This window comes from Mugil cephalus, chromosome 22, assembly GCF_022458985.1.
Source record: "Mugil cephalus isolate CIBA_MC_2020 chromosome 22, CIBA_Mcephalus_1.1, whole genome shotgun sequence".
Taxonomy (NCBI): domain Eukaryota; kingdom Metazoa; phylum Chordata; class Actinopteri; order Mugiliformes; family Mugilidae; genus Mugil; species Mugil cephalus.
Window position 1 is genome coordinate 9,194,707 of NC_061791.1, and position 23,959 is coordinate 9,218,665.

General features: G+C 42.9%; 1 protein-coding gene and 2 non-coding genes across 15 annotated transcripts in view; 2 read left to right on the forward strand and 1 right to left on the reverse strand.

Annotated features, from left to right (window-relative positions):
* The window catches only part of LOC124999776 (ELKS/Rab6-interacting/CAST family member 1-like), a 129,000-nt gene that overhangs the window by 57,671 nt on the left and 47,370 nt on the right, over nt 1–23,959 (forward strand). For all 13 annotated transcript variants that reach the window (XR_007111227.1, XR_007111228.1, XR_007111229.1 and 10 more), the window contains 3 exons: nt 7,108–7,243; nt 9,568–9,699; nt 15,715–15,875. Coding sequence is in view for 10 of the 13 variants with exons in the window: in XM_047574798.1 (XP_047430754.1) it covers nt 7,108–7,243; nt 9,568–9,699; nt 15,715–15,875 (429 nt within the window). In the remaining 3 variants the exon portion in view is untranslated. The remainder of the gene's footprint in view (nt 1–7,107; nt 7,244–9,567; nt 9,700–15,714; nt 15,876–23,959) is intronic.
* Nucleotides 18,691–18,763, forward strand: trnak-cuu. Its single transcript has one exon. It is a non-coding gene; the product is annotated as a tRNA-Lys (tRNA).
* trnak-cuu lies at nt 20,144–20,216 on the reverse strand. Its single transcript has one exon. It is a non-coding gene; the product is annotated as a tRNA-Lys (tRNA).

Below are 23,959 nucleotides of genomic sequence, written 5' to 3' on the forward strand. Positions count from 1 at the left end.
TCGACTATTATGTTTTAGATCTTTTTTTTTCCTTCTTTCACGTTTTAAAGTTTTTCAGCGGCTCACTAAACCAAACCAATATTTCCTGTATTTTCAAAGGAAATGTTAAATTCCTGCTGGTTAAAAGGAAATCCTTGATGTTAATGTTGGGCGAACTATGTGCAGTAAACATACATGAGGCCCCCGAGCATTTCTAATCAAATATTTATACAGGACTCCAAATGTAATATTAATATTACCTTAATGTGGCTCCATGAATATCAGCAGCATGCTAATGAGGCAAGTTTTTTTGTTTTTAGTTTTAAGAGTTTGAGATTTACTAAAGTTTATGGGATATTTTTACTGCTAATTACCAACAATATTGGGTATTTTATTTTAAGTTTTAATGAAGGATGCTCTCTGTAGTGTGTGTATATATATATATATATATGTACTACATATGTGTGTGTGTTTATGTTTATCAGCAGCATACAGTATTTGAGTGAGGATATTTATTAGGTTGTGAAAAATTTCTAAAGGCTGTCAACAAGTATGGCTATGCGATCACATAGTATACTCTGTCGAGTACGTCCCGTCGTGTTTGTATGTGTGTGTTGGCAAGTGCATGCATGTTGTTATGCACAGCCGTGTGTGCGCGCCTTAAATATTTGTGTGTGGTCTGGCCTAGAGATTTGGATCTAATATAAAGCAGGTTGTGTTTGGAGTTTGGAGTTCACAGCAACAACTGCGCGTGTGTGTGTGTGTGTCGGCGCTTCTTTCTGCAAATTAGTGCCGGTGTGTGCATTCGCACCGCGCGTGTCAGCGGGTGTATTAGCTGTGTAAATGCGCGCGCGCGGACGTGGTCTCGCTGCAGATTTGTACCTCGTGTTTACAGCACTGCGGGCAGCGAGCTCTCCCGTGATTCCGCCTCCTCCAGCGGTTTGCAGCAGTTGTTGAGAATGATTTCAGAGGGAGAAAGGGAAGGAAGTTGTTTTACATATTAAAACAACTTCAAATGGCGCCGAGCCTCCGAGGAGCGCAGCCACCGGGTTCACCGGGAGACTTCTGCCCCCTCGGAGGAACAAGTGGAGCGAAAGTGCGACCGTTTACACATTAGGTTATAGAAGGAGGAGAAAGGACGTGCGCAGTGGAATTTGGTGTCATGTGCGATGTGTGTTTGACAACTGTTTGGAGAGTCTTATATCAAGAACAGACAGAAAACATTCAGTAAAAGCTTCATAATAATAAGAAGATAATAATAATAAGATTTTCGCATGTTTTCAAAGACTTCATTGATCCATGTGGAATATTGCAAAGTATAAAGAAAACACAGAAAAATTGTGTAAGAAAAAATAAAAGAAATAATAAAAAATTAAATACAATAGTATATAAGTCATAGGTTTTTAACAGGGTGTCAGGCACTGCAGGGGGGTCGCAAAATCTTCGGTTGATTAGGCATTTTTTATACATACTTTTTTTTTTTAAGTTACCCCCAACAAATTTAAATTTCTTAAAATATACATTAACATGAATCCAACATAATTTAATGAAGGGATAAGGGATAGCTTAATAAAAAAATGATAATAATAATGTATATTTATAAATAGCACTAGGCTGAGTTTAATATAGAACACATATAATAGGTAGGGGGTCCCTACTTAATCTCTCCATCAGTTTGGGTCTCGGCCTGAAAAACATTGAAGACCCTGGTATAAAGAATGTACAAGATTTGTGTATGTACATTTCTACTAGAAATAGAAGTAAATATATACTACATACAGCACATAGGAAGGATAAACGATAAAATATATGGATAATATGGTCGTATTTTTTACATGCTATCTTCAGATGGGTCTTGTGTGTTTGTGGTTCATTCACATGGGAACATGCTAAGCAAGCACTGAAATCTAGAAACCACTGAGGCTAATGGTTTAGCACGCTACTAACCAGGTGACTTAATGTAAGGAGTGAATCCATGGCGAATGGCAACGTTTCCCTATTATAAAATTAAGAAAACTAACCATGCACCCTCTTGATTTCTAAAAATGTCAGTAAACAAGTCAAATGCCACAAGAAGGAGGCGTTCAAGGACTTTCTCTGAAGAACGCAGCACTCCAACACTTTTTCTGATGGTGTCATACAATATAAAATAAGAGAAATTAGATTTTGATTATGCAGCAATAAACTTCCAGTAAACATCGCAGGCAATAAGGATATTCAGTTCAATCAAATCTTATTTATATAGCATCTATAATAACACAAGTTGTCTCTAGATGCTTGACAGAGCACTGAAACCCCTGGAGCAAGAACTAAGGAGGAGGAGGAAAAACTCCCTTTTAATGGGAATAAACCTGAATCAGCACCCAGGAACAAACAGAAAAAAAAGAGATGAAAGGAGCAGCGGTGTCCTGATATTAATGGAAAACTCTGTTACTGAGTTGAATGCCTTAATACAACTCAACAGTTGCGTGAAACTCCAGAAGTGAATTAACCAATTAATTATTTTACACAAATTTTTATAGGAACAGAGATGTATTATAGAAGAATCTGCAGATTCATCATATGGTAAAAATAGTTTCCCTTTTTCATGATGGATATAATCCATATAATGTGACTTCACAGATTTATTTTTATTTCCATTAAAACCCCATTCAGAGAAACAGGGGAAACACATTTGAGAGGCTGAGAGCCCTGAAAAATGAGATTTAGACACGCCCGATCAAACGTTATGCGAAAACAGTGTTTGTGATCGTTCGACTGCTGTGACCCCGGGTTTTTCTGGAGAGGAGTAGGATAGCTAAGGACACGGAGAGGACAAAAGAGGGAGAGGCAGGAACTGGAGAGAGGAAAAGGAGTGAATAAATGGTCCATGGTCTGATGAAAATATTTTATCCGGAGGAGAGTCTAATGTTGCACTTGGAGTGGGTGTGGGTTCGGAACAGACTGACAGGAAAAGAGGAGTGGTACATTTGTCTTTTTTACGTCGAGTCAGTGTAAATAAATCTTTGCCTTTCGTGCAAATAATTCGAACGCGACATGCAAAAAAAGTGTGCAAATAAGCGGAAGGAAGGAGCAGGGTTAGTTTGGGGGGCAAGAAAATTCCAATGAGAGAAGAAGGAGGAGGAGAAGGAGGAGGAGGAAGCCGTTGAGGTCTGATGCAAATTTATAATAGTTACCCATGCAAATGACCTACGTGCCGAAAAAATCGAGCAAAACAAGTGTTAAGCATTAGTCAAAGTGGAGCGAGTGCAAGAGGGAGTCGGTAGGAAACATCGCTAACTGAAAGTCTGTTCCGCGTGCACATACGCTCACATACGTACAGTAAATGTAGCATGAAGGGGGGAAACCTCAGAGAGCGAACCAGATGGTTGGAGCTTCCTGGAAATCCTCCAATAGGAACATTCCTGCTTGTTTATGACCTGTCACACACACAGGGCGTATATAACACAAAAATCAAATATTCAAATAACCATATCCCACATCGAGGGTGCAAACTGCAATCAGGAGCGGAGAAAGGAAACAGAGAAGGAGCCGTAATGCATGGGAGTCCACGCTTGCCTCGTCTGCCTTCTCGTTTAACATTTGCACCCAATTTGGATGCAGCGAGCGCGCTCCTTCTAAAGAGCACATCCAAACCTACAAGTCAAAAATATACACACACGCGCGCGCACACATCGTAACACGCTGATGATTATACAGCTTTGAACGTCCAGGTGCTGCGGAGCGAATTTTGGCCCCGTCGTTACATTTCAATTTCTCTCCCCAGCTTCTTCCCAAATTTCTCCGGACAGTTTTGGAAAGGGGCCCCCTGGACCTTTTAACGAACACATAGAGGATTTTTATGCTACCATCTTCTGCCAATAATCATTTTTCAACTTTTCTGGCAATGGCATTGATGTAAAAGCCATTTGATGGATGACTCCCATTATTCTACCGTAAGCACGTAGAGAGAGGCGAAAGACGAGGAGGAGAGCTGTCGTGAAGCGCCCGTGTCACTCTGGATGTAAACCCATTAACTATATACTCAGGTGTTCGGCCGGACTGTCAATCTGGTGGTTGCACAGGCAAAGGCCAGAGGTCACGTGACGACTGGAACTTGTTTACACCTTCGGAAAAAAAGCGAAATCTGCAGCTTACGGCTTGTAAATTCTTTTTTATTTATTGTTTTTCTCCCATGAGCGCTCACGCTCTGCTGCCGGGGTGGGACGGAGTTTGCCGTGGATTCCCATCGCTGGAGGTCAGCTCTTTTTTACTGGCAGCTGCGGCAACACACACATGCAGAAGAAATGATTTATCTACGAGCCCGTAAAAAAAAAGTTGTAACGGGAACCCACACATGCACAAACAGCTCAGGCAGACGTACTGTACACACACGATAAATCCGAAGACTCGGGGACGTACACGGAGCCGAAAGAAAGTGCGTTTTGTGAAGTTTGCTCGGCGTCTGATGCGTTAGTCAGCAGTTTAGTTTAGTCTTACACGTGTCTTTGTTGGATGGGTGCCGCTGCGTGCACATTCATGCTTCGTGTTTGACTTATCTTTCATCTGTGTCATGATTCAGTAGACGCTGTTAAATCTTACTGGCATTAGCTTTGGCTATTCCACATCTGCGTGTATGTCAGAGCGAAAGGTATGAAGGGTCCTGATCAAGTCAAGCTGCCGTGATAGCCGATAGTTCTGTGACGGAGCCACAATGGCTTCCAGGCAGCTTAAATGGGGATTAAACTCCTTCTCCATCTCCCAGCCCCTCTTCTCTCTTCTCCCACGAGGAATCGCTCACTCTCCTCCGGTTCCCCAGATGATGACTTAAGTTCTCCTTCCCGACACCTGGTAATCCCTCGGTGAAAAGCGCAGAAGTCGCACATGTCATCTCGTCATTGAGTCGGAGCTTTCCACCGAAACCCCCTTTACTGATCTTTACACTGTGTTCCCCCCCCCCGGAGGGAATAATGGTATTGTACTGCGAAGGCTCCCAACGCTGTATCAGTGGTGGGAAGTAGTTTGACTCGCTGAAAGTCAGCTGCACTCGTGTGACCTCCCCGCACTGTAAACACTGGCTTATTCGGTTTGTGTGCGTACATGTGGCGTTGTTGTTGTGGTGGATTTTTTGCCGCCAGAAAGGTCTTTTAATAAAGCCAGTGTTTCGAATTTCTGTTTATTATCAAATAGCACCATTCTAAACAGCTACTCAATTGGTTTACAATTGGGCGGGGAGGGGGGTGTATTTAGTGGATAATATATTGTTTCATATTTGGGGTTTGGATCCCCATTGTGCTGAACACGGCCTTTAGAAATTGTGAAAATGTGCTCTGGTGGTATTAGTCCTTTACTTTAGGGAAATAAAAGATAAATAAACAGGAACGACACGCAACTGAGGTTCAAGGCTGGACACATGTTGAAATTACAGCATTGTTAATATATTAGAAACACATCCAGGAGGCACATTTGGACCATAATCCACTGGTCTCTCTCACCGTGTTGCTTACTTTTTATTGGGAAGTACTTGTATAGTCTTTTCACACCTGAAACTCCACGCCAAGGTTCACGTATTTGACGCGTTGTATACATTTTATCTGTTAGTTTGGTCCTACATTTTTCATTTCTCACTTCACATTGATTGATTCGTAGACCATCTATCGGTATCTACAGTGTTGACATGAAAAAAAATGACTGACAGATTACCAGCAGCAGTTTTTCTAGCGTTACACACCTTTGGCTACTGCTTCGTTGGCATTGATATCTCGTCCCCATACATCCTCAATCCAAAACTTTCTGGAAGGTGGAAAGTTTTGGGACTACATTTCAATTAACCTCCAGAATCCGACAGCTCCGACTGGGGGCAGAAGAATAATAAATAATAACGTGCCAAAATAACCAGTTTGGAGAGTCTCTGCTATCAGACCTGATACAGCTAATGTTGCTGTGCTCCATCCTCATCTACTCTGACTGGTAACATATAATCATATTCTTTCACCTCTGTAGTAAACTTTTATTACCTTTCATTATGTGGCTTCATAACGAGCATGCCGTTTTCAAGCGGGAGCCTTGAGTGCCTTAACGTCCTGTAATAAAAAAAATCTTTTCACACTTGATGCAAAATGAACCATGGTGTAGTCTGATCTGGACTAACTATGACCACGGGTCGTATTGGGGAATCTTTAGACCTTTCATTTTGGATCGGATTAAACGGAACTAACAGGTTAATTGAGAAAAGACCTTAAGAGACAAAGAGTTTATGTTGTGTTGGGATTATGACTGCAACAACTTGTTGACATCATTGACTACTTAAATATGTCACTTTGCATAAAATTTGCATCGCTAAAAAAAAAAAAACCCTTATCCAAATGTCAAAAGTGATTAAATACATTAAATGGAGATACAGACATTTGAAAGACTTTTCTCGTTGTTAATACTTTTATCCAGTAGGGGGAGGTGACATGACCATTATCTTAAACCTGACAAAATCACTAAAGAAGAAGATGAAGATTTTTTATTTTTTTTTCTAACTCATTAGTTTATTTTTTATTAAGGTTTGTATACACAGTCAATATGTTGCATCGTTACTAAAACTGAAATTGGTTAGTGGTCAGAACTCGGGACTTGTGTCCTCGTCTGTTGTTTTTTGAGGAAAGAAATCAACAGAGATGCTAACCGTCATGCTAATCGCTAGCATGTCTGCAGCACTTTTCAATGCATTCACACAGAAATCATTCATAGGTATCGTGTTTAATCGTTTCATTGTGTGTGAATACGTTCAGTTATATTTTAGTACTACAATCAGTTACTCAAAAAGTCTATAGATTAATCAACTAACTGAAAAAATAAGAGATTAATTGATTGAAAAATAACTGTTTGCTGCAGCCCTAGTTAGTATGCAACTATTAACATCTTAATACGCTTTGTATTGTATTGAAACTTTACTGTCCAAAGCTAGAAATGTAATAAAATCACTGAGGCTCAGTGTGCAGTTAATTTCTGGTACATTTGCTCTGTCGTCCCCTGTGCTAATGTCACCAACTCTGCACTAAGAAACACCACGACTGATAAACTACCCGCCAAAAACAACCCATGTCTGTGCATGTTTTTTGAATGGCCGGCGCTCACCGTGTATTCCTTGTGTTCACGCAGACAGATGAAGGACCAGTCGAAGAAGGTGGCCAACCTGAAGCACAAGGAGCAGCTGGAAAAGAGCAGGAACGCCCAGCTGATGGAGGAGGCCAAGAAGAGAGAGGACAACCTGAACGAAAGCTCGCAGCAGATAAAGGTACGGAGGAGGGAGGATGCTGGGGAAGAGAAATAATAATAATAAGCGGGCGAAAAAGTTTCTCTCTTTCTCTTTGTCCTTTGAAATTTGTCTGTTGTCAACATAATGTGACAAGGAGCAGCCTTGGGCAATGTCAAACACACACACACACACACACACACACACACACATGATTCAGCTCTCAGTTGGGGAGCGTGTGAGAGCGGTAACTCGAGAGGGTAATTGAAAGGGAGAAGAGATAGAAGATGCGGAGGAGAGGAGAGATGAGGAGAAAACAAACGGTGGGAGAGGTGAAGGGCGAAAAAAAAAAAGAAAACGGAGAGATGATTAGAGGATATCGATAAACAGAGCGCTGAAATGAATGCTATGGTTTTTTTAAAGCGCTTCCTGCGGTCTGAGAGCATCTCCTAATTGTCCGCTGGGTGTGGCGAGTGAACAGTCAAATGAGGGGGCGATGATTGTGACTGCGGTTGTCGTCATATTTCTACAGATTGTAGGTTTTCTTTCATCTCCGCGTCTCTCCGTTTTTCACATGATTCCACCCTTTTCATCGCAAATTTCTCCTCAACTTCCCCCGACTTCCTCCTTCGTCCTCTTCCTCCTCCCCCCTCTGCTCTTCCAGTAATCGTTAACCTCAGTGGCCTCTCTGATTATAGACAGATGAAAAACAGGCAGTGTTTGTGCGAATAAGTGTATGCGGCCTCCGGCTATGATTGATCTCTGGTTTTAGGAGTTTGGAAGTTGTCATTTATGCATATGTGCGTGGTTAGGAGATGAGCTGACAGCTATGTGAGTCACTCAGACATATGAGACCGCAGCGGTTACAACCATAACGAGTGTGTGTCAATTCAGAGCCATTATGCGTATCTTAAACAGCACTGCAGACTGTACGTGGAATGTGAGAATAATTCGGACCATAAATTTCATTTAATACAATGAGAGATTTCAATCCAATTAAAATCGGTCTGTATAGTCTGCATAGTTAGACACCAAGTAATTCTGGACCACGGTGGATTCAGATTCTTCGCACATGTGTTGGAGATGTTCTGGGGGTTTGTTCATAGCCACCGTAATGTCTCATCCTTTGTCTACCGACCTGTCTCCATCACTTAGTCATTTGACTCGAAGTTAACCAGGATAATCAGTTGCCTGGCAAGAGGGAAATTTGTTTGTAATTCGGATCCCTTGAGGCAGATAGAGATCAGACCGTCTAGTTGAGGGGGTGTTTCTGCAGCTTGTTCTGGTTTTAGGAAGCAACGTGTGAGGAATAGCCAAGGTTCTGGGACATGCTGAGCAGGCTGTGACAGTCTTCTCTTACGAGAAACTTAAAACGCATTCAAAGGAGGTCATGAGAAGGCTGCTACTGAGTAAACCATCAGATTTACAGTAATGTCCAAACACGAAACCGTTTAAAATGAGGTACAAAGACACCAGCTGGGTTTACATGTGCGGAAATCTATTCCGATCTGATGTTTACATGCACCATTACTATTAATTGGAATGGCCGTTTTACGTGTGACACGCGCAGATCGATGAAAACATCCCGTTCTTTCAGGTGTTTTACCGCCACCTACTGAAATGGATTGTGGATCTGGATAATGTAAATCCTATTAAAATAACCCCGTCTAAGCGTACGATAATTTCTTTCAGAGTTGTTATTAAAAACGTGGAATCACAAATGAAGATTGATGTTTCATTAAGCTGCCCATCTGCGTTCGAGCTGTGCATCCTGCTGCGTGCAGCTCTTCATCTAACAGCTCACTGTGGCTGCTGGAAATACAACAAAAAAGGATTTCATTCAAATACTGTGCATTTTTACAATCATGGTCTCCAGATGTCGACTCCTACCGACTGACTCACTGACTGAACCCTGTGACTTTTCCTCACTATCATGAAGTTTCCAAACGGATTTCTGTAACTAATAGCGATAACACAAGATTTGGTTCAGACATCTATGCCCCACTCAGGATGAACTAAAAACAGTTCTGTAATCTTAAATTTTTATCCTTGTTTTATGCTATGATCTTATGCTACGATTCCATCAACCTCAGCTACACTTTGTGCTAATTAGAACGTATTAGCTTGCTAATTAGGTAATTGCTAAGTAGCATGAAATGCTTAGCTTGCTAACATGCTAAACTAAGATAGTGAACATGATAAACGTCCCCTGCTTATCTTAAACTTAAAAACGCCCTGCTCTAAGTGCAGCCTCACAGAGTCTCACTTGTATCTTTGCCGTCTCGGTCTTGCTTCGTTATAAATGCTGGACTAATCGAGCAATCATCTCAACAGCCGTTTCTCTCTTTCTCCCGAATCCGCCGCAGGACTCCCTCCGTCAGAAGGAGGAGCGCATCGAGGAGCTGGAGGAGGCGCTGAGGGAGAGCGTTCAGATCACGGCCGAGAGGGAGGTGGTCCTCGCCCAGGAGGAGCAGGCGCGCACCCAGTCCGAGAAACAGGTACCGTCTCGTTCGTTGCACCTCGCGCAACACCGTTGCTACTGCATGTGTAAGGAGGGAGATGCGCTCCTCGAGAGCAAATGCACGACCCAAAACCTTCCCTTCAACTCAACCCCTGTCAGTTATATTTTCTCCACACGGTCGCCGTGAGACGTTTGGACATACTCCTAAATTGCATACACACAAACATCCTTAAGGCGAAAAAAAGCTCCCTCTGACATATAGCTAAACATTGGCCAATGCCAAAAGCGGCTAATGGCAGCGGCAACACACATGCCCCATGCCAACTGAGCTCATTCAGGTGTGGCTCCGTGTATGTGTGTGTGTTTGCCCAGTCACTCTTCATTTGCAGGGGAGGTAAATATACCTCTATTTAAAGAACGGCTTTTCAGCCAGCGACACATAAACAACTGTTTTTTAACATGTACCATGAGCCGACCGCACCAATTTGTAGCGTGTTTTATCTGCACCGAGGCAGTAGGAGAGCTCGCAGCGGCGTTCGAGGAGGCTCAGAAGGGAAGGGTTTGGTGGATTCAACCTCAGACCACTGGGAGTGTGAGTGTGTGTCATACTCCTGGTTACCAGTGACTTAACGAGGCCATAGAGATGGGAAATATTCCTCAGTGCCTGGATGGGTTTTGACAAGTGGGAAAAAACAGCGTGGGCCGTGAGGACGAAAACTGCCCTGAGAAAACATGGTCTGTTGTAGCTGTTGGCAAAACTGCTGGTCTCCATTGTTATTACTGCCTCTAAATGTTGGCTGTCTGTTCTGGTCTTTACTTACCGGACTCCTTCTGGACAGACACGTAAAGACCAACGCGCAAACAGATGTTTTACTTCTTCTGAGGCATTTCGCCGACACCCTCATCCAATGGCGAACGCCTAATGAGCGGCAAAGCACAATAAGTTCCAGACAGACAGAGTAAAGAGAGACAGATCGGGAACAAAGACGAGCCGACAGATGTAAGAGAACGCGATGGACAGACAGAGACAGGCGTGCGGTTGATTGGCAATCTCCGTCAAGCTGAAGCAAAACTTAAAACGACTTCGGCTTCTCCGACTCCATGTGCAAGCAATCAATGCTCGAAACTGGCAGAGCCGCATTTCGGATTCCAGTCATGAACTTGACATTTTCAAAGACACCGTGTACAACAGTTTAAGATGATGCACACGACAGGTTGCATTTGGCTTTTTGATGTAATGATGCAACCGGAAAGAAATAGCTTCTCGGAGTCGGATGTTCGACTCTCTGTCATTTTGTTGAGACTTTAATGAAGGGTTTGATCAAGCAGGTAAGGAATATTACAAGGAGGCTTTCCATCAGTGCCATTTATTAGCAAAGATAGCGCCGGGTAGGATTTAGCTTTAAATCAGGGGTGTCAAACTCTAATAAACTATCCCTTAAAAAATGAAAATTCTTAATAAAAATAAATGCTTTGCATTGCTGTCTGGTGTTTAATCCTAGGTCTCAGCGTTGTGTTGTGTCCACTTATCTCACTAAAACAATGGACAAATTAGGAATAGCAGTTATTTTCACTGAAAAATTTACCTTCTGGTGGGCTGCTTCTGGCCCGTGGGCCATATGTTTGACACCTGTGTTTCAGATGCTTGGTCTGGCTGTAACTGTAAATGTAGCCGTATTGTTTAACTGCGAATGGTTGCTTACACCCATTTAGAGCAATAATGTCGCTCCACGTTGTTAATTTTATAGGTCTTCGTGTATAAACAAGCTGCTTACAACTTGCAGGAAAATGTGCTGGAAAGCGGCATTGTCATGCTAGCTATTAGCACCGGCTCCAGGGAGTCTTTAAAAAAAAAGAAAAAGAAATGCAACGGAATCCATGCACTGACCACCAACCAAGAATTAGACATAACTCACTTTAACAGTCCAAATACTGACAGTGTTGGAGGTCGGACAGCTGGAGAATCTTCTCTGTTGGGGTGCACACGATGGTTGTGTTTCGTTTTTTACAAAGCATGTGTCCTAGTTTATCCCAAACTTCGGCTTTTACACGAGCAAACAAGGCCTTTTTTTTTAGTACTTGAACATCAATAACATTTTACTTAATGTTTTTCACTCATAATTAGATTCGGTTTGTTTTCCGTTTGAATTTTTATAGCATCTCAAAACCTTCTTTTTAAATCAAAGAAACACTAATTTAGCTTTACTTGGCCTTATTTTTGGTCTATTTTTGGTCCAAGAACAGATCTTGTCCAACTAGTTGCTGCAAGGATCAGCGTAAGGACGAAGGTTGGACATTTTCTGCCATCAGGAAACTATAAAGTCAGTGTTCTTGACCTCAACATGTGTATTTTGCAACGAATATCAAGGTTGTGTGTTAATATAATTTAAGCTGTTACCAGACTTGTGTGGTAATGATCCAAGCTGGGCTGTGCAGTAGTTGGGTCTTTCACTCCCTGGGTTAGTTCATACGTTGGCGTATAAGCTTGACCTAAAATGACTTTTAGAGTTGCCTGTAACCAGCTGAGTTATAAAGAAGATCTGAGGCCTGCTCTGAAGCAAAGATGTTCTAAATTTTGAGGGATTTGCTCTGATGAGGACTGGAGCGAGAGGCAAAAAAATATTAAAGTCACACTCATTACGTGTATTTTCTGGTTTAATTAATTTACGGTGTTTGTGCCAAGCTATCACTTCAAATTTGGCTGGGAAGTGTTGGAATACTTCAAAATACTACAAGTGGCAGCTTTAATTAGACAGAACAGAGGCCATTCAGGCCAGGACAGGGTCCTGGAGAGCGTCCTCGCGTTAAAACGCTTCAGCGAGAGGGGAGGAAGGAGCGGGGAACGTCAGCGAGATGGCAGCCAAACACTCAGCGGAGTCCTCTCCCAACATCAACAACACTAACTCAAGCTTTCAGCGTGGACGTACATGTGTATATGTGGCAGACGGGATAGCAGGCGCAGCAGTACGCATGACAGCGGACCACATACGTACGGATTTCTTCTAACGCGCGCGCGCACACATGAAAGCGAGAAGTGCTAACTGCTGTTTACACAGCGCAGCCCACGCCGCACAACATCGCATTCAGCCGGAGCCAGATGGACGCGACGTCGGTTTTCAGACGGGGGGAAACGCGTCTCTGTGTCCGCAACTGTAAATAAATATTTTTGTGTTTCTTTCTTTCTTTTTTTTTTTTTTTTTAACAACTGCGTCACTGCAATTAACCTTTCACATGATGATTTATAAAATGATGACAGAAGGAGACGATTTCCTCCCCTAATGAGCCCGGCCTGTTCAAAGGCGCACGCTCTGCTTATTATAGCGCTTAGTGGCACGTACACACACACACACACAAGCAGACATGCAAATGCAGTCAGTTGCTCCACGCCGGTGGACGTGCGGCCGCGCCTTTTGTGTGCATCGCGCGTCCGGCTGAGCGTTTTAAAAGTGCATTAAAATAAACCGAAGCCTTTCCGCCAGACGTGAGTCAGGATTGTGTACATGTGATCGCTGGAAGGAAGCTGCGTGTCTGCGCGAAGTGAGTCAACGGCATGACACACTCCATGTCCTCAGAGACCAAACCAGAGACAGACGTTTTCCGTCTTTTATTAGCCGGAACAATTTTAATTCTTGAACTCGGTGCACCTTCGCCTTTCCCTCATCCCGCTCTCGAAATAAAGTTGGAGTCACTCTCGGACGCGAACACGTCCGAAGGCTGAAGGGGTTGCTGTCCTCCTCTCCTCCTCCCAGAAAGGACCCGTCACTCCTCACCCCGCCCCGCATCCCTCCATCCTCTTTCCGCCTCTGATGCGCTTCTCTGTCCTCCTCCCTTATCTGTGCATTTTTCTCTCCTCTCCTCCAAATTGCATACTTAACCTTTCGATCCGTTTGTCGTATCTCCTTTTTTACGTCCTTTCCCTCCCCGCCCATTGTTTTGTCTTCTACCTCCCTCTGCGACGTCCCGTCCCCTTCACTCCACCTTTGTCTTCTCCTTACTCTCTGCATCTGGCCTTCTTAAACATTCCCATGCCCCTCTTCTGCTTCCTCGCTGTTACTGTTTCCTCTTCTCACACCTCTTCTCTTTCTTCTTCTCTGTTATTTTGTATGCAGCTCTCACACATTCCAATGCATGAGTTCACCACGAGCGGATTTAGGTGGTCAAAGGTAACAAACAATCATCGCATGCTTGACTCATCTGTCTCTGTGTCTGTTTGTGTCACATTTCACTTTTTGCCTTTATTTCATCGAATCGGCAGAACGAGAACCCGCTCCTGAAACGTTGCCGTCCATTATTGATTAGGTTCCTCCTAGCGCTCTGTCACTGGGATCGCGGAGAAAAGACTCGGTTTGTCTTCATTCCTCGCTCATTTTCATTCCTCATTTCTCTCCCATCGCTCATCAGCTCTGTGTTTTTAGTGGTGAAATTGCATCTGTATAATAATATTTATGAGACTTTGGGAAAAGGCCCCTGGAGGCAGAAGAAAGGAGATAATCACTGGTCCAGATGCTAAAAGTTGTGGAGTAAAGCCAGAAGGTATAAAATGGAAATTCTCCGGTCAACAACCCGAGTGCAGGTGCTGAGTTATCCAGTATTAATATTAATAGGGAAACGCGTTTCAGGACTCTTCAAAATACAGGAATGCTAGCTAAACCGTCGATACACATCTGAGAGGAGCAGAATAGTGACAGCGTTTAATCCATTGTTAAACAATGACCTAAAACAACACTAGCAACGAGTATCAGTCAAATGCATGAATATAATACGACAACAAAAGAGAAGCAGGAACATTTATCAGGACTAAAATGATGCTATTTTTCTTTTTTTAGGTGGCTGATTAATCAGTGGTATGACTTTCCAAATGGCCCGGTTATAATACTCTTTATGTTAATAGTAAATTAACTCTTTCACACGGACAATCAGACTTTTCCTAATTCACCTGAACTGGCCTAAACCTCGACAACCAATCAAAGGCTAAGAAACCTGTGCCATCAGTTACAATAGGCTTTCAACCCAAATGTTTTTGTGTGTTGATGCAGTTGTGCCTAATTTACTTTGCATGTTTTGGATGGCTTAGACAAGTCTTAACTTTAAAGTTTATACCTCTGTGAGGACTGAAAGTGATTGAAATGGTGCCATGTGAACAAAATGGAGCAACCACAGCATAAAACAAATGTCTGACAATGAATACTACACATCTTTTTTCATTATATAGACATTACTGAACTGTTTTTAATACTTCTATCTCTTCACCACAAATTCAATCAGTCAAATTTATGAAACTAAAACTTTAATGTCCATTTGAAAAAATCCTCAGCTAATTATCAGTGAATTCTTCACATTACATTGCCCAACAAAAATCATTTCACTGGTTTTAGCCTGATGTAGAACAAAGAGAAGAACCCGCTTGGCGTTGGTAGAAAATATGTTGAAGCGAAACATGTTAAAAATCTGTAAATGAGCAGATCTGACAGCTCGGGAAAGGAGGCGGAGAAGACTGGAAGGAGAAATGGTGGAAATTCATCAGCTGAGGAATTAGGCGAAAACAGAACTTTGTTACTGAACTTTCACCGGGGCTTCATTAAGGTCCTGTCATTCATTCATTGGATTTTCAGCCCAGTGATCCTCATCTCTCTTGACAGGAGGCGCTTTCAGATTCAGCTTATCTCGAGGCTTTTTATTTCTGCTGATGCCACCTTCTCTTTGGTGGGGGAAATAATAGTCTTTCTTTCTTTCTTTTTCACTGACCTCACGCCCATTAAACTGACAAACTGATATACACCCTGCGAGAGAGAGGGACAGAAATGAAATATGTATCAGAGAAAAGAAAGGGGGGAAGAGAAACAACAGAGAGAAGGCAAAGAAAACAAAGAGAAGGAAAATGACACGCTTGATGTTCTGTGCTGAAGCATCTCACGTAAAAATAGAAAAAAATTGTTAGAGCGTTTCAGTGGCCCTTAGAAACATGCGGAATGCACGGACACGTTGGCATGAAACTAAGGTGAGCAAAGACAAAAAATGAAGCCTTTACATTGTGTGTGTGTGTGTGTGGCAGGTGGAGGACCTGCTGGTTGCCATGGAGAAGGTGAAACAGGAACTGGAGGTGATGAAAGCCAAGCTGTCGTCAACGCAGCTCTCACTGGCCGAGAAGGAAGGTCACCTGACCGCCCTGAGGGCCGAGAGGCGGAAACACCTGGAGGAGGTCCTGGAGATGAAGTAAGAATATATATATATATATATTAAAAAAATAATAAGAATGTTTTATTTCTTTTTTTCGCTGTATTTGCATGCCTTTCAGTCCACGTAACTGCAAATTAATCCATTCGTACAGTACGCAGACTAAGGAACAAAGAGGAAATTGTTAATTTACCTCCTAAACCAAAAGTATAAATACCGTATTTCCTCTAATAGTGGCTGCTATTCAATTAATAGCCATGTCTCTTATAATGGCTGGGGGCGTGGTTTACACAAACGTATAGATGTAGTAACACAGAGATGCCACAGATGGCAGTAGCTGCATTTGAAGTGCCAACTGAACCCAGATTTCCATCGAAACACAACACAGAGCTTTAGCAGTGTGGTGCAAATAAAAAAAAATGACGTGAACTTCAAGAAGAAGATTTTGAAATGTGCAGATCTGCAAAACTGTTCTGGCACTAGTTTCCCTCTGGTACACTATGACCATTTAAGTTGCAGTAAAAATTTCATGTGTATACGGTACCGTTTAAAAACCTTGTCAGTTTGCCCAATAAATTGATAGTGTTTGTTTTCCAGAGTTCCAACAGATACAATGGTGCAGTTTCGGTCGTTCGTCTTTTCTGACCACCCGTGCTTAAGTGCTTATTAGTCCTGCCCATTGTTGTTGCATGCATGGTGTACCTGCTAAAGTGAAGAAAAAAATAGCAGAGTAAATAGTAGGAGCAAATATACTGTACTGGTACGTATGAAACATAGCCTCCCTCTAATAAAAAGAATACCTCCAATAATGGCCGTGTGTTTTGGGCAGCTGAGTACATAAAGGCCTGAGCCACTATTAGAGGAAATCCGGTATGACAAGAACATTCTCAACATCCATCCGTAGAGCCTTTCCAAGCTCGCATTGGGTGAGAAGTTTGGTGCATGTTTGACAGGTCGTCAGTCTATCCCAGGGCTCCGAACACAGTGTTTTGAGATTTTATTGTGGCTATAGTTTGTATTTTGGTACTTCTTTCTTCCATGAAATTGCTTTGCTTTTAAAAGACCATTGTAACTATTGGGAATCCTTGGCAAACCAACAAACTATAAACCTTTCATTGCTGTCCTTCAAGCTTTATGGCCTGAGTGTCATGCTGGTTGAGTATTCTCTTGAATAGCCATCAGCCACTTAACTGCTCGGATGCACTGTCAGAAAAGTCTCTTTTTCATGCAGCCTTCGATAACTCGACGTGTGGAGCGGTTTCCCATGTTGCTTCAGTGTTTAAGAAGGTGGCGACTTGTCTCATTGACGCGATCTTCACCCGACACCTCATTAACTCTCCCGTCTCATTCCCTTTTATCTTCTCCCCCCTGTTCCTCTCTGCGCTTTTGAGCCGAGTGCCATGTTAATGCAATAACCATGTACCACCGTCCTGCTCTCCGTGTGATTGATTACATTCACAGGCACCCACACACGCATTTCGCAGGCGCACACATCGCAACTCGGCGTGTATTTTAATGTAACTTTAATGGACGGTTTTGTATCTGAAGTGCCGCTAAGAGGAGTCGAGCGGTCGGATGATTCTGTGTATTTTACATCCTCGCTGAGACCCTGCAACGAGGCCTAATTTAGTGGAACAGCTCTTAGGGCTGAAATGGAAGCCGAGGAGAACGTCCGTGTTTGAATGTGCCGTCTGTTTAAACACGCTGCGGGACCGTCTTTTATTGTGGCATCATGGGAAACGAGAGCATGCGCCGTGATTTACTTTCCCTGCGAGTTTTCTAGCATTATTTTGGGTTTTGAGGGAGAGGGGGACTGTGTGCGCGCGTGTTTGTCCGTCCACAGTCCAGGTGAGCAAAGTTATTTGGCGTTTTATCACCCCGGTAACGACCCATGTGATTATTACAGGCCTCAGCGCCTCAGAATGCGCCGCCTTGTTTTCGTTGGTGAATTTGTGCGCACATGTGCGAGCATGCCATGACTGATTTATCGATGTCAAGACGTGTCCAAGCTTCCTTTTATGAACCTACTGGCTTTACAATGAATATTTATGTAACAGTCACAGGCAAGAATAGACACACATATGCTTTTCGTGTACATACAGAAACACACAACAACAGAGAGTCACACACACACACACACACACACACACACACACACACACACACACTCTGACCACTCTTGAAGGTATTTTTTGAGCCTGTGATTTAAATTCACTCTCCTCCCAGCTGGATGTATAAATATATTGTGGACGCCATCAATATTAAGCACCGGACCTCTTCTGCTCCGACGTCTATCCTGAACCGTGTGTTTCCAGGCGCAGACCATACGTCGTCCACGCAAGCCAAATATTTACTCTGCCGATCGCCTCTGGTGTTTCCGTGGCAGATTCACACGCCGCAGCGTTTCTTTTACGTGACAAATATCTGGAAATAATTCACTCATCGTGTGATTTCAAATAGATTCTCCTTCTGTGTTTTGCACTCATCACGCCAGCTTTTAACACAACAGCTCTGACGTTCATTTCGGTGTTGCTTTCTCTCATCGATTCTGACACATCTGGTCCACATACACCTGCGTGTCGGTGACCCCTGACAGTTGCAGGAGTTGGTATTGCAGTCTGTCTATAAACAACAAAAGAAAGAAACGCAAAGAAGGCACGTGCAAACTAGAGGAGTTGGAGGGTAGAAAGAGTCTACAAAAGGGTTAGTCTCTAAGGAACTGTTCAGAAGTTGCATAAAGAGTCAATCTGATCATTAGAGACCAGCTTTAGGTACACAAGTTAAAAGCTGCAAGGACAGATGATCTACACTCACTTGCCACTTTATTAGGTACGCCTGTTCCACAGTGTGGCGTGCCCGGCTAGCTCAGTCGGTAGAGCATGAGACTCTTAATCTCAGGGTCGTGGGTTCGAGCCCCACGTTGGGCGTCCCTTTTTTGCGAGGAGGTTGTTGACCAGTGATCAGAGCTCCTCAGTTCCTAATGACGGGTCTTTGGTTTGACTCCCGCCTCATACATGAACCACTTTTGAGCAACTCTGTCATTTCTATTTTATTTCTATGTTCACTTGACCAATTCTTTGGCTGATAGAAAAAAAAAAAAACTTTCCCAAAACACACTGTAAATCCCCCTCGTGGCATTTCCTGGTAATCACCTTCAGAGACTCATGTCACCGTTTGACAATTTAATGAAAAAATATGTCTCTCAATGGAAAATGTGGATGTTTCAGGTAGCTGCTGACTGTCTTGCTCTGAGTTATGTCCGTGACGCCACCGCTCGTATTTTTCACAAGACATTAGGGTTCGGTCGGCGAATACGTCATTCTTCTCTGGCTTTCTCCCACACGTAAAACACGAGATGTTTAAGGTGGCCGGACCCTGCGTGTTCATATATCTCGCTGTAATGCACATGAAACTGTCTCTGCACACGCGGGCCGCAGTAATTCCAAAGGGGGGGGCCTGATGCCTGATTTGCTGCCCGGTTTTACGTCGGTGTACGGTTTAATGTTGCTGTAAGACGTGATATATGATACAACATGTTGCAGAGGTTTCTTGGACAGACGTAGAATATCTTAGCGTGCACACACACACTCCCTCCCATGAAGAAATATATACCGAATGCAGCCGAAGGAACCCACAGACTGACATTCTGTCTCATCTTCTCTTGTTTTCTCTTTTTCCTTCACACACACACGCTGTAATGTAGTTGTGACAGTATTTTTCCGTCTGTGTGCTATAGTTTTCACCTGCTGGTTGTGTGTCTCCTCTGCTGACATTCAGAGAGAGACGGCATATTGATTGCGTGCTACCAAACACATCCACACACATTTGCCCTGCAGGGATCCAACATGTGACTTACTTTCTTTCTTCCTAATGTGATCCACATTAAATATGCACATGCTCCCTTTTCTTCTTCTTGTGTCGTCCCGTGTTTGCGCATTTTTCGGGCCACGCAGGTGTATTTGTGTGCATGTGTGGCAGCCAGCTGGAGGAATGTGCTGACGGTGTGTGTGTGCAACAGCAGGATGTCAAGTCTGAATCCAAATCTGGATGAATTAAAGCCCTTTTTAGGTCTGCGCGTTGATGCTTCACTGTCATTCAGCACAGATCTCTCCATTGCTGTTCTACTCTCTCGGTCTTCTGTTGTCGTTTTGGCCATTAATATTCAGTTTTGTTATTTTGTTTGTAGCAGGAAAAGGGAGATGCGAGGAGCAGGTTGCAGAAACCTGCATCCATATACTGTCAGACTGTGCAAGTGTTACCTAGAAAGTCTTTAGGAGGTCAGGTGGCCTTAAGTGGAGGAAAACTGTCGCCCAACGTGGGGCTCGAACCCACGACCCTGAGATTAAGAGTCTCATGCTCTACCGACTGAGCTAGCCGGGCTACGTGTGGCAGCGGCTAAAGGCTAATGGCTACGCCCATGTGTAGCCATTAGCTACACATGGAGAAAAAAGTCGAAATTTTGATCTTTTCTCAAAGTGCATGATGAAAAAAGATCTTCCTCCTCTAATTTTCCCGTAGTTTCTGTTTTTTGGGGGTGAGGGGTGGCAGTTGCACAAGTTTCAGCCTGTTTGGCTGAAACCACTGGTGTGACAACATTATGGTATTTTTAGCCGAAAAAATTGAAATGCAACACCCTGGACACATGTGACCCTCACGTCAGCTTGTTAAAGAGGGGGTATGATACGAGACCTTAAAAGTGCCACACTCTCACTGTGGGTATCACTAGCACTTTAGTTTTGATGTCAGAGCAGGCTTTTAGAGGAAGGCTCAGAAGCAAAGGGTGTTAAAAAAAAAAAAAAGAAGAAAAAAAAAGTGAAGACTGTCAGGTGAAAAAATATAAACTCACAAAAGAAATAGAGGACCAGAACGTAGAGTGGACAAAACGAGGAGAAGACAAGAGAGCAAAGAGGTCAGGGCAAGAATTATAAATCTTTTTTTTTTTTGTTTTGGAGGGGGGCAGTCGGAGGATAATAAAATGAAAGAAAGAGAAGCAGAAATGTTGATTTTGGCCGGGAGAGAAGGCGAGGAAGCAAAGACGAGAAAACGAGAAAGACAGCTGTCCAACAACAACAACTTACTCGGGCCAACAAAGCTGCATGATATCTCCGAGAAATTATATTACCTCCGTCTCCTTCACTCCCTCTGGTCATCCATCAATCTTTCAAATTACAATACATATTGAATATATAACCACTTACGTGATGTCCTCCTCCCTAATTTATGGGTCTTTTTTTTTTCTTTCTTTTTCTTTGTTTTTAACAGAGAGGAATTATGCATTTTACTTAGTTTCATTAGCTTTAAAATCAGAACTCATCTGTTGCAGCAAATGTTCTGGAACATAAACAGGCAAGAGCATGATTTCTGTTTATTTGTGAGGTTGTTATGGAGATTGTCACAGTAATGATGCTTAAAAGGCCATTTGATACAAAGGAAAACACCGAAGCATCTCATGAAAAGACCCTGCAGTGGAGGAACCAGGGCAGCAATGCACTTGGTAAGTTTCTTGGCAATGGAAATTGTCAAGGCCTTAAGCAGCGGGCAAATAATGAATCACGTTTGCTTTTGTTGTCTTGGGAAATGAAATATGGCATTTTTAGTTGTGTCGAGTGTGGGAGATCGCCTCGGGCTGTGAACGCGGTGATAATCTGACACTTGGAGGTGATTCAGAGATTTGTAAATGCAACGCAGTAATCTTTCACAAAATTTAAATATATTAGAACAGAATCTTCTGTCTGTAGTGGGTGATGTCACAGCAAGCAGAGGTCTCCATGGTTACGGCCACCAAAAGTGACAGTTGAATATGGAATCATAGGCTTTAATAGCATCTAAATTGTAAAATTAATTAAAAAAAAATGGAGAAGGGCTGTTGTGTGTCAGAGATATATTTTTACAGATATCTCCAACTTTCAAAGAAAAGAGAAGTAAATAGATGCATGCATCAAACAGCTGGAATCCAGGCACAGAAACCTGGTGTTGTCTTTCACATTTAGTGTCAGGTAATATTAATTTTGCTGTATTTTTTGATGAAGTCACACCTTAAGGTACTTCTTAAATACTCGGATGAGTGGAGAAACGTCTTCAAGAAAATTCTACAAGTCCAGTTGCCCTAATTCAACGCCTTTTGGATTACAATGACCTGGATGACTGAGAAGCTTCACAGACATGTGGCTAACATTACTTCTCAGTAAAGCTCTTAGCGTTAGCATGTTTAATTAAGCTACATATCACCATAACTGAAATGAACTTAAACTAACTGAAACTGAGGCTAATCCATACTAGTTTGTATGGATCATTGTCGAGTCCAGTTGTCCTTAATTTGATGTGAGAATCACACATTTTCCCTGGTCTCTCTGCATTTACTGCTACATTTCACCATGTTTTTGCAGATTAAAAACACTGAGTCTCTACAAATCGTTAAAGAACAAAAACGTTTTGTCTGTCAGTAATGTTTCTGGACGTTTTTGACCTTAACCCTTCTCCTTAAATGGCCTCTGACCGCACAACAAACAAGTCAAAGATACAGAAGTGAAAGAACGATCAGATCTGAAGCTTGTAGGCAGCAGACGTACCAAGCGATGGCCGTTAATCTGCTGTGGATCGCAGTTGAAGCCGAGAACCCCAAAATCAGTTTTGTGTTTACAAGTAACTCGTGCTGTTTTTCCTGCCGTCTTTGTTTCCCACACATTGATTTTGTGGAATTGAAGCGGCCCGACTACGGGAAGTCTGTTTACACGCACACACACACACACACACACACACACACACACACACACACACACACACACACACACACACACACACACACACACACACATGCTGTTGAGCCACATGTACAATTAGACTATAAAGAAAGTCTGCAGACACACACTAAGCTGCTTCGCTGTCTTCGTTCTCCTGCGGTGAGAACCTTGGCCGATTCTTCAAGGTGAATGCTATAAATTCAGTTTATTCCCCCTTAACTGCGCTGTTTTCTGTTTTATCTCCTTCTAACCCTCTCCCTGCGCCGCTTCCGCCATCCCTCCCATCGTTCATGCCACTCTCCTCCTTCACTCTTTTAACTGTCGTGTCCTCCTCCTCCTTCCCTACCTTCCTTCCCCATTCCTTTTCCGCCTCTCTATTTTCCAACCTGCCTCTGTCTGAGATTGTCATTATTTCCTGATTTCTGTCTGGCAGCCTGTACTTCTCACCATCTCCCCGTCTGCCTTCACTGTTGTCACTACATGCTGAAATAATCAATGATGTGTGTAACCGTGTGTTGTCAAAGATCCTATTTTTCAGCGGCTCCGTCAATAGATGTCATCTCTGATTTTACAGCCATCACTAACGTACACTCACAAAAGGCACACACAGGCGCACACACATCAGCCGTCCCATAACTAACAATAGAAATACATGTTGCCTTTGGAAAAAATGCGAAATAAGCCCCCACACACACACATACACTAACAAAACCAGGCGAGACAGCGCGAACGCTTAGAAGCTTTCACTCTCAGAGGAATGCTTGGAGATGTATGCCCACACACACGCACACACACACACACACATGCATAAAAATACATCCTCCCACACAAATGCATGTACACATGCTTATGGCAGCACACCAAAACCCAAAGACAAGCGCTTTGATCCCCTCAGACAGCAATGAGATTAATCCACAAACGCAGTGTGCCAGTGCAAGTTTGTTGTGTGTGTGTGTGTGTGTGTGTGTGACATGTTGAGAGCTTAGTATGACAAAAAAGGGCCATGTTGTTTTGACATTTAGTCTTACAACCTCAAATCAGGGCACCTCACTTTTTTTTTTTTTTTGGTCTCGCTTTCTTCTCTCCATATTTTTTCACCCTCTCTGCATTCGCATCTCTTGCCCTTTAGTCTTTTACTCTGTTACTCTTCCTCTTTTGATTTTCTCCTCCTCCCTTGTGGGAGAGTGAGGAACAGAACTGAATCAGTCAAAAAAAAAAAAAAAAAACGGCTAATAAAAGATGAAATGCAGCTAGAAGTTATAGTATTTAAATAACAGGGTTTTCTTGCAAACCAGCGAGTTTCCTTTCATGGTGCAGACGCTTCGGTGTGCGTATCATCATTGCATTATTTTGTGGACAATCTTTGCATGTTTACTGCCGATG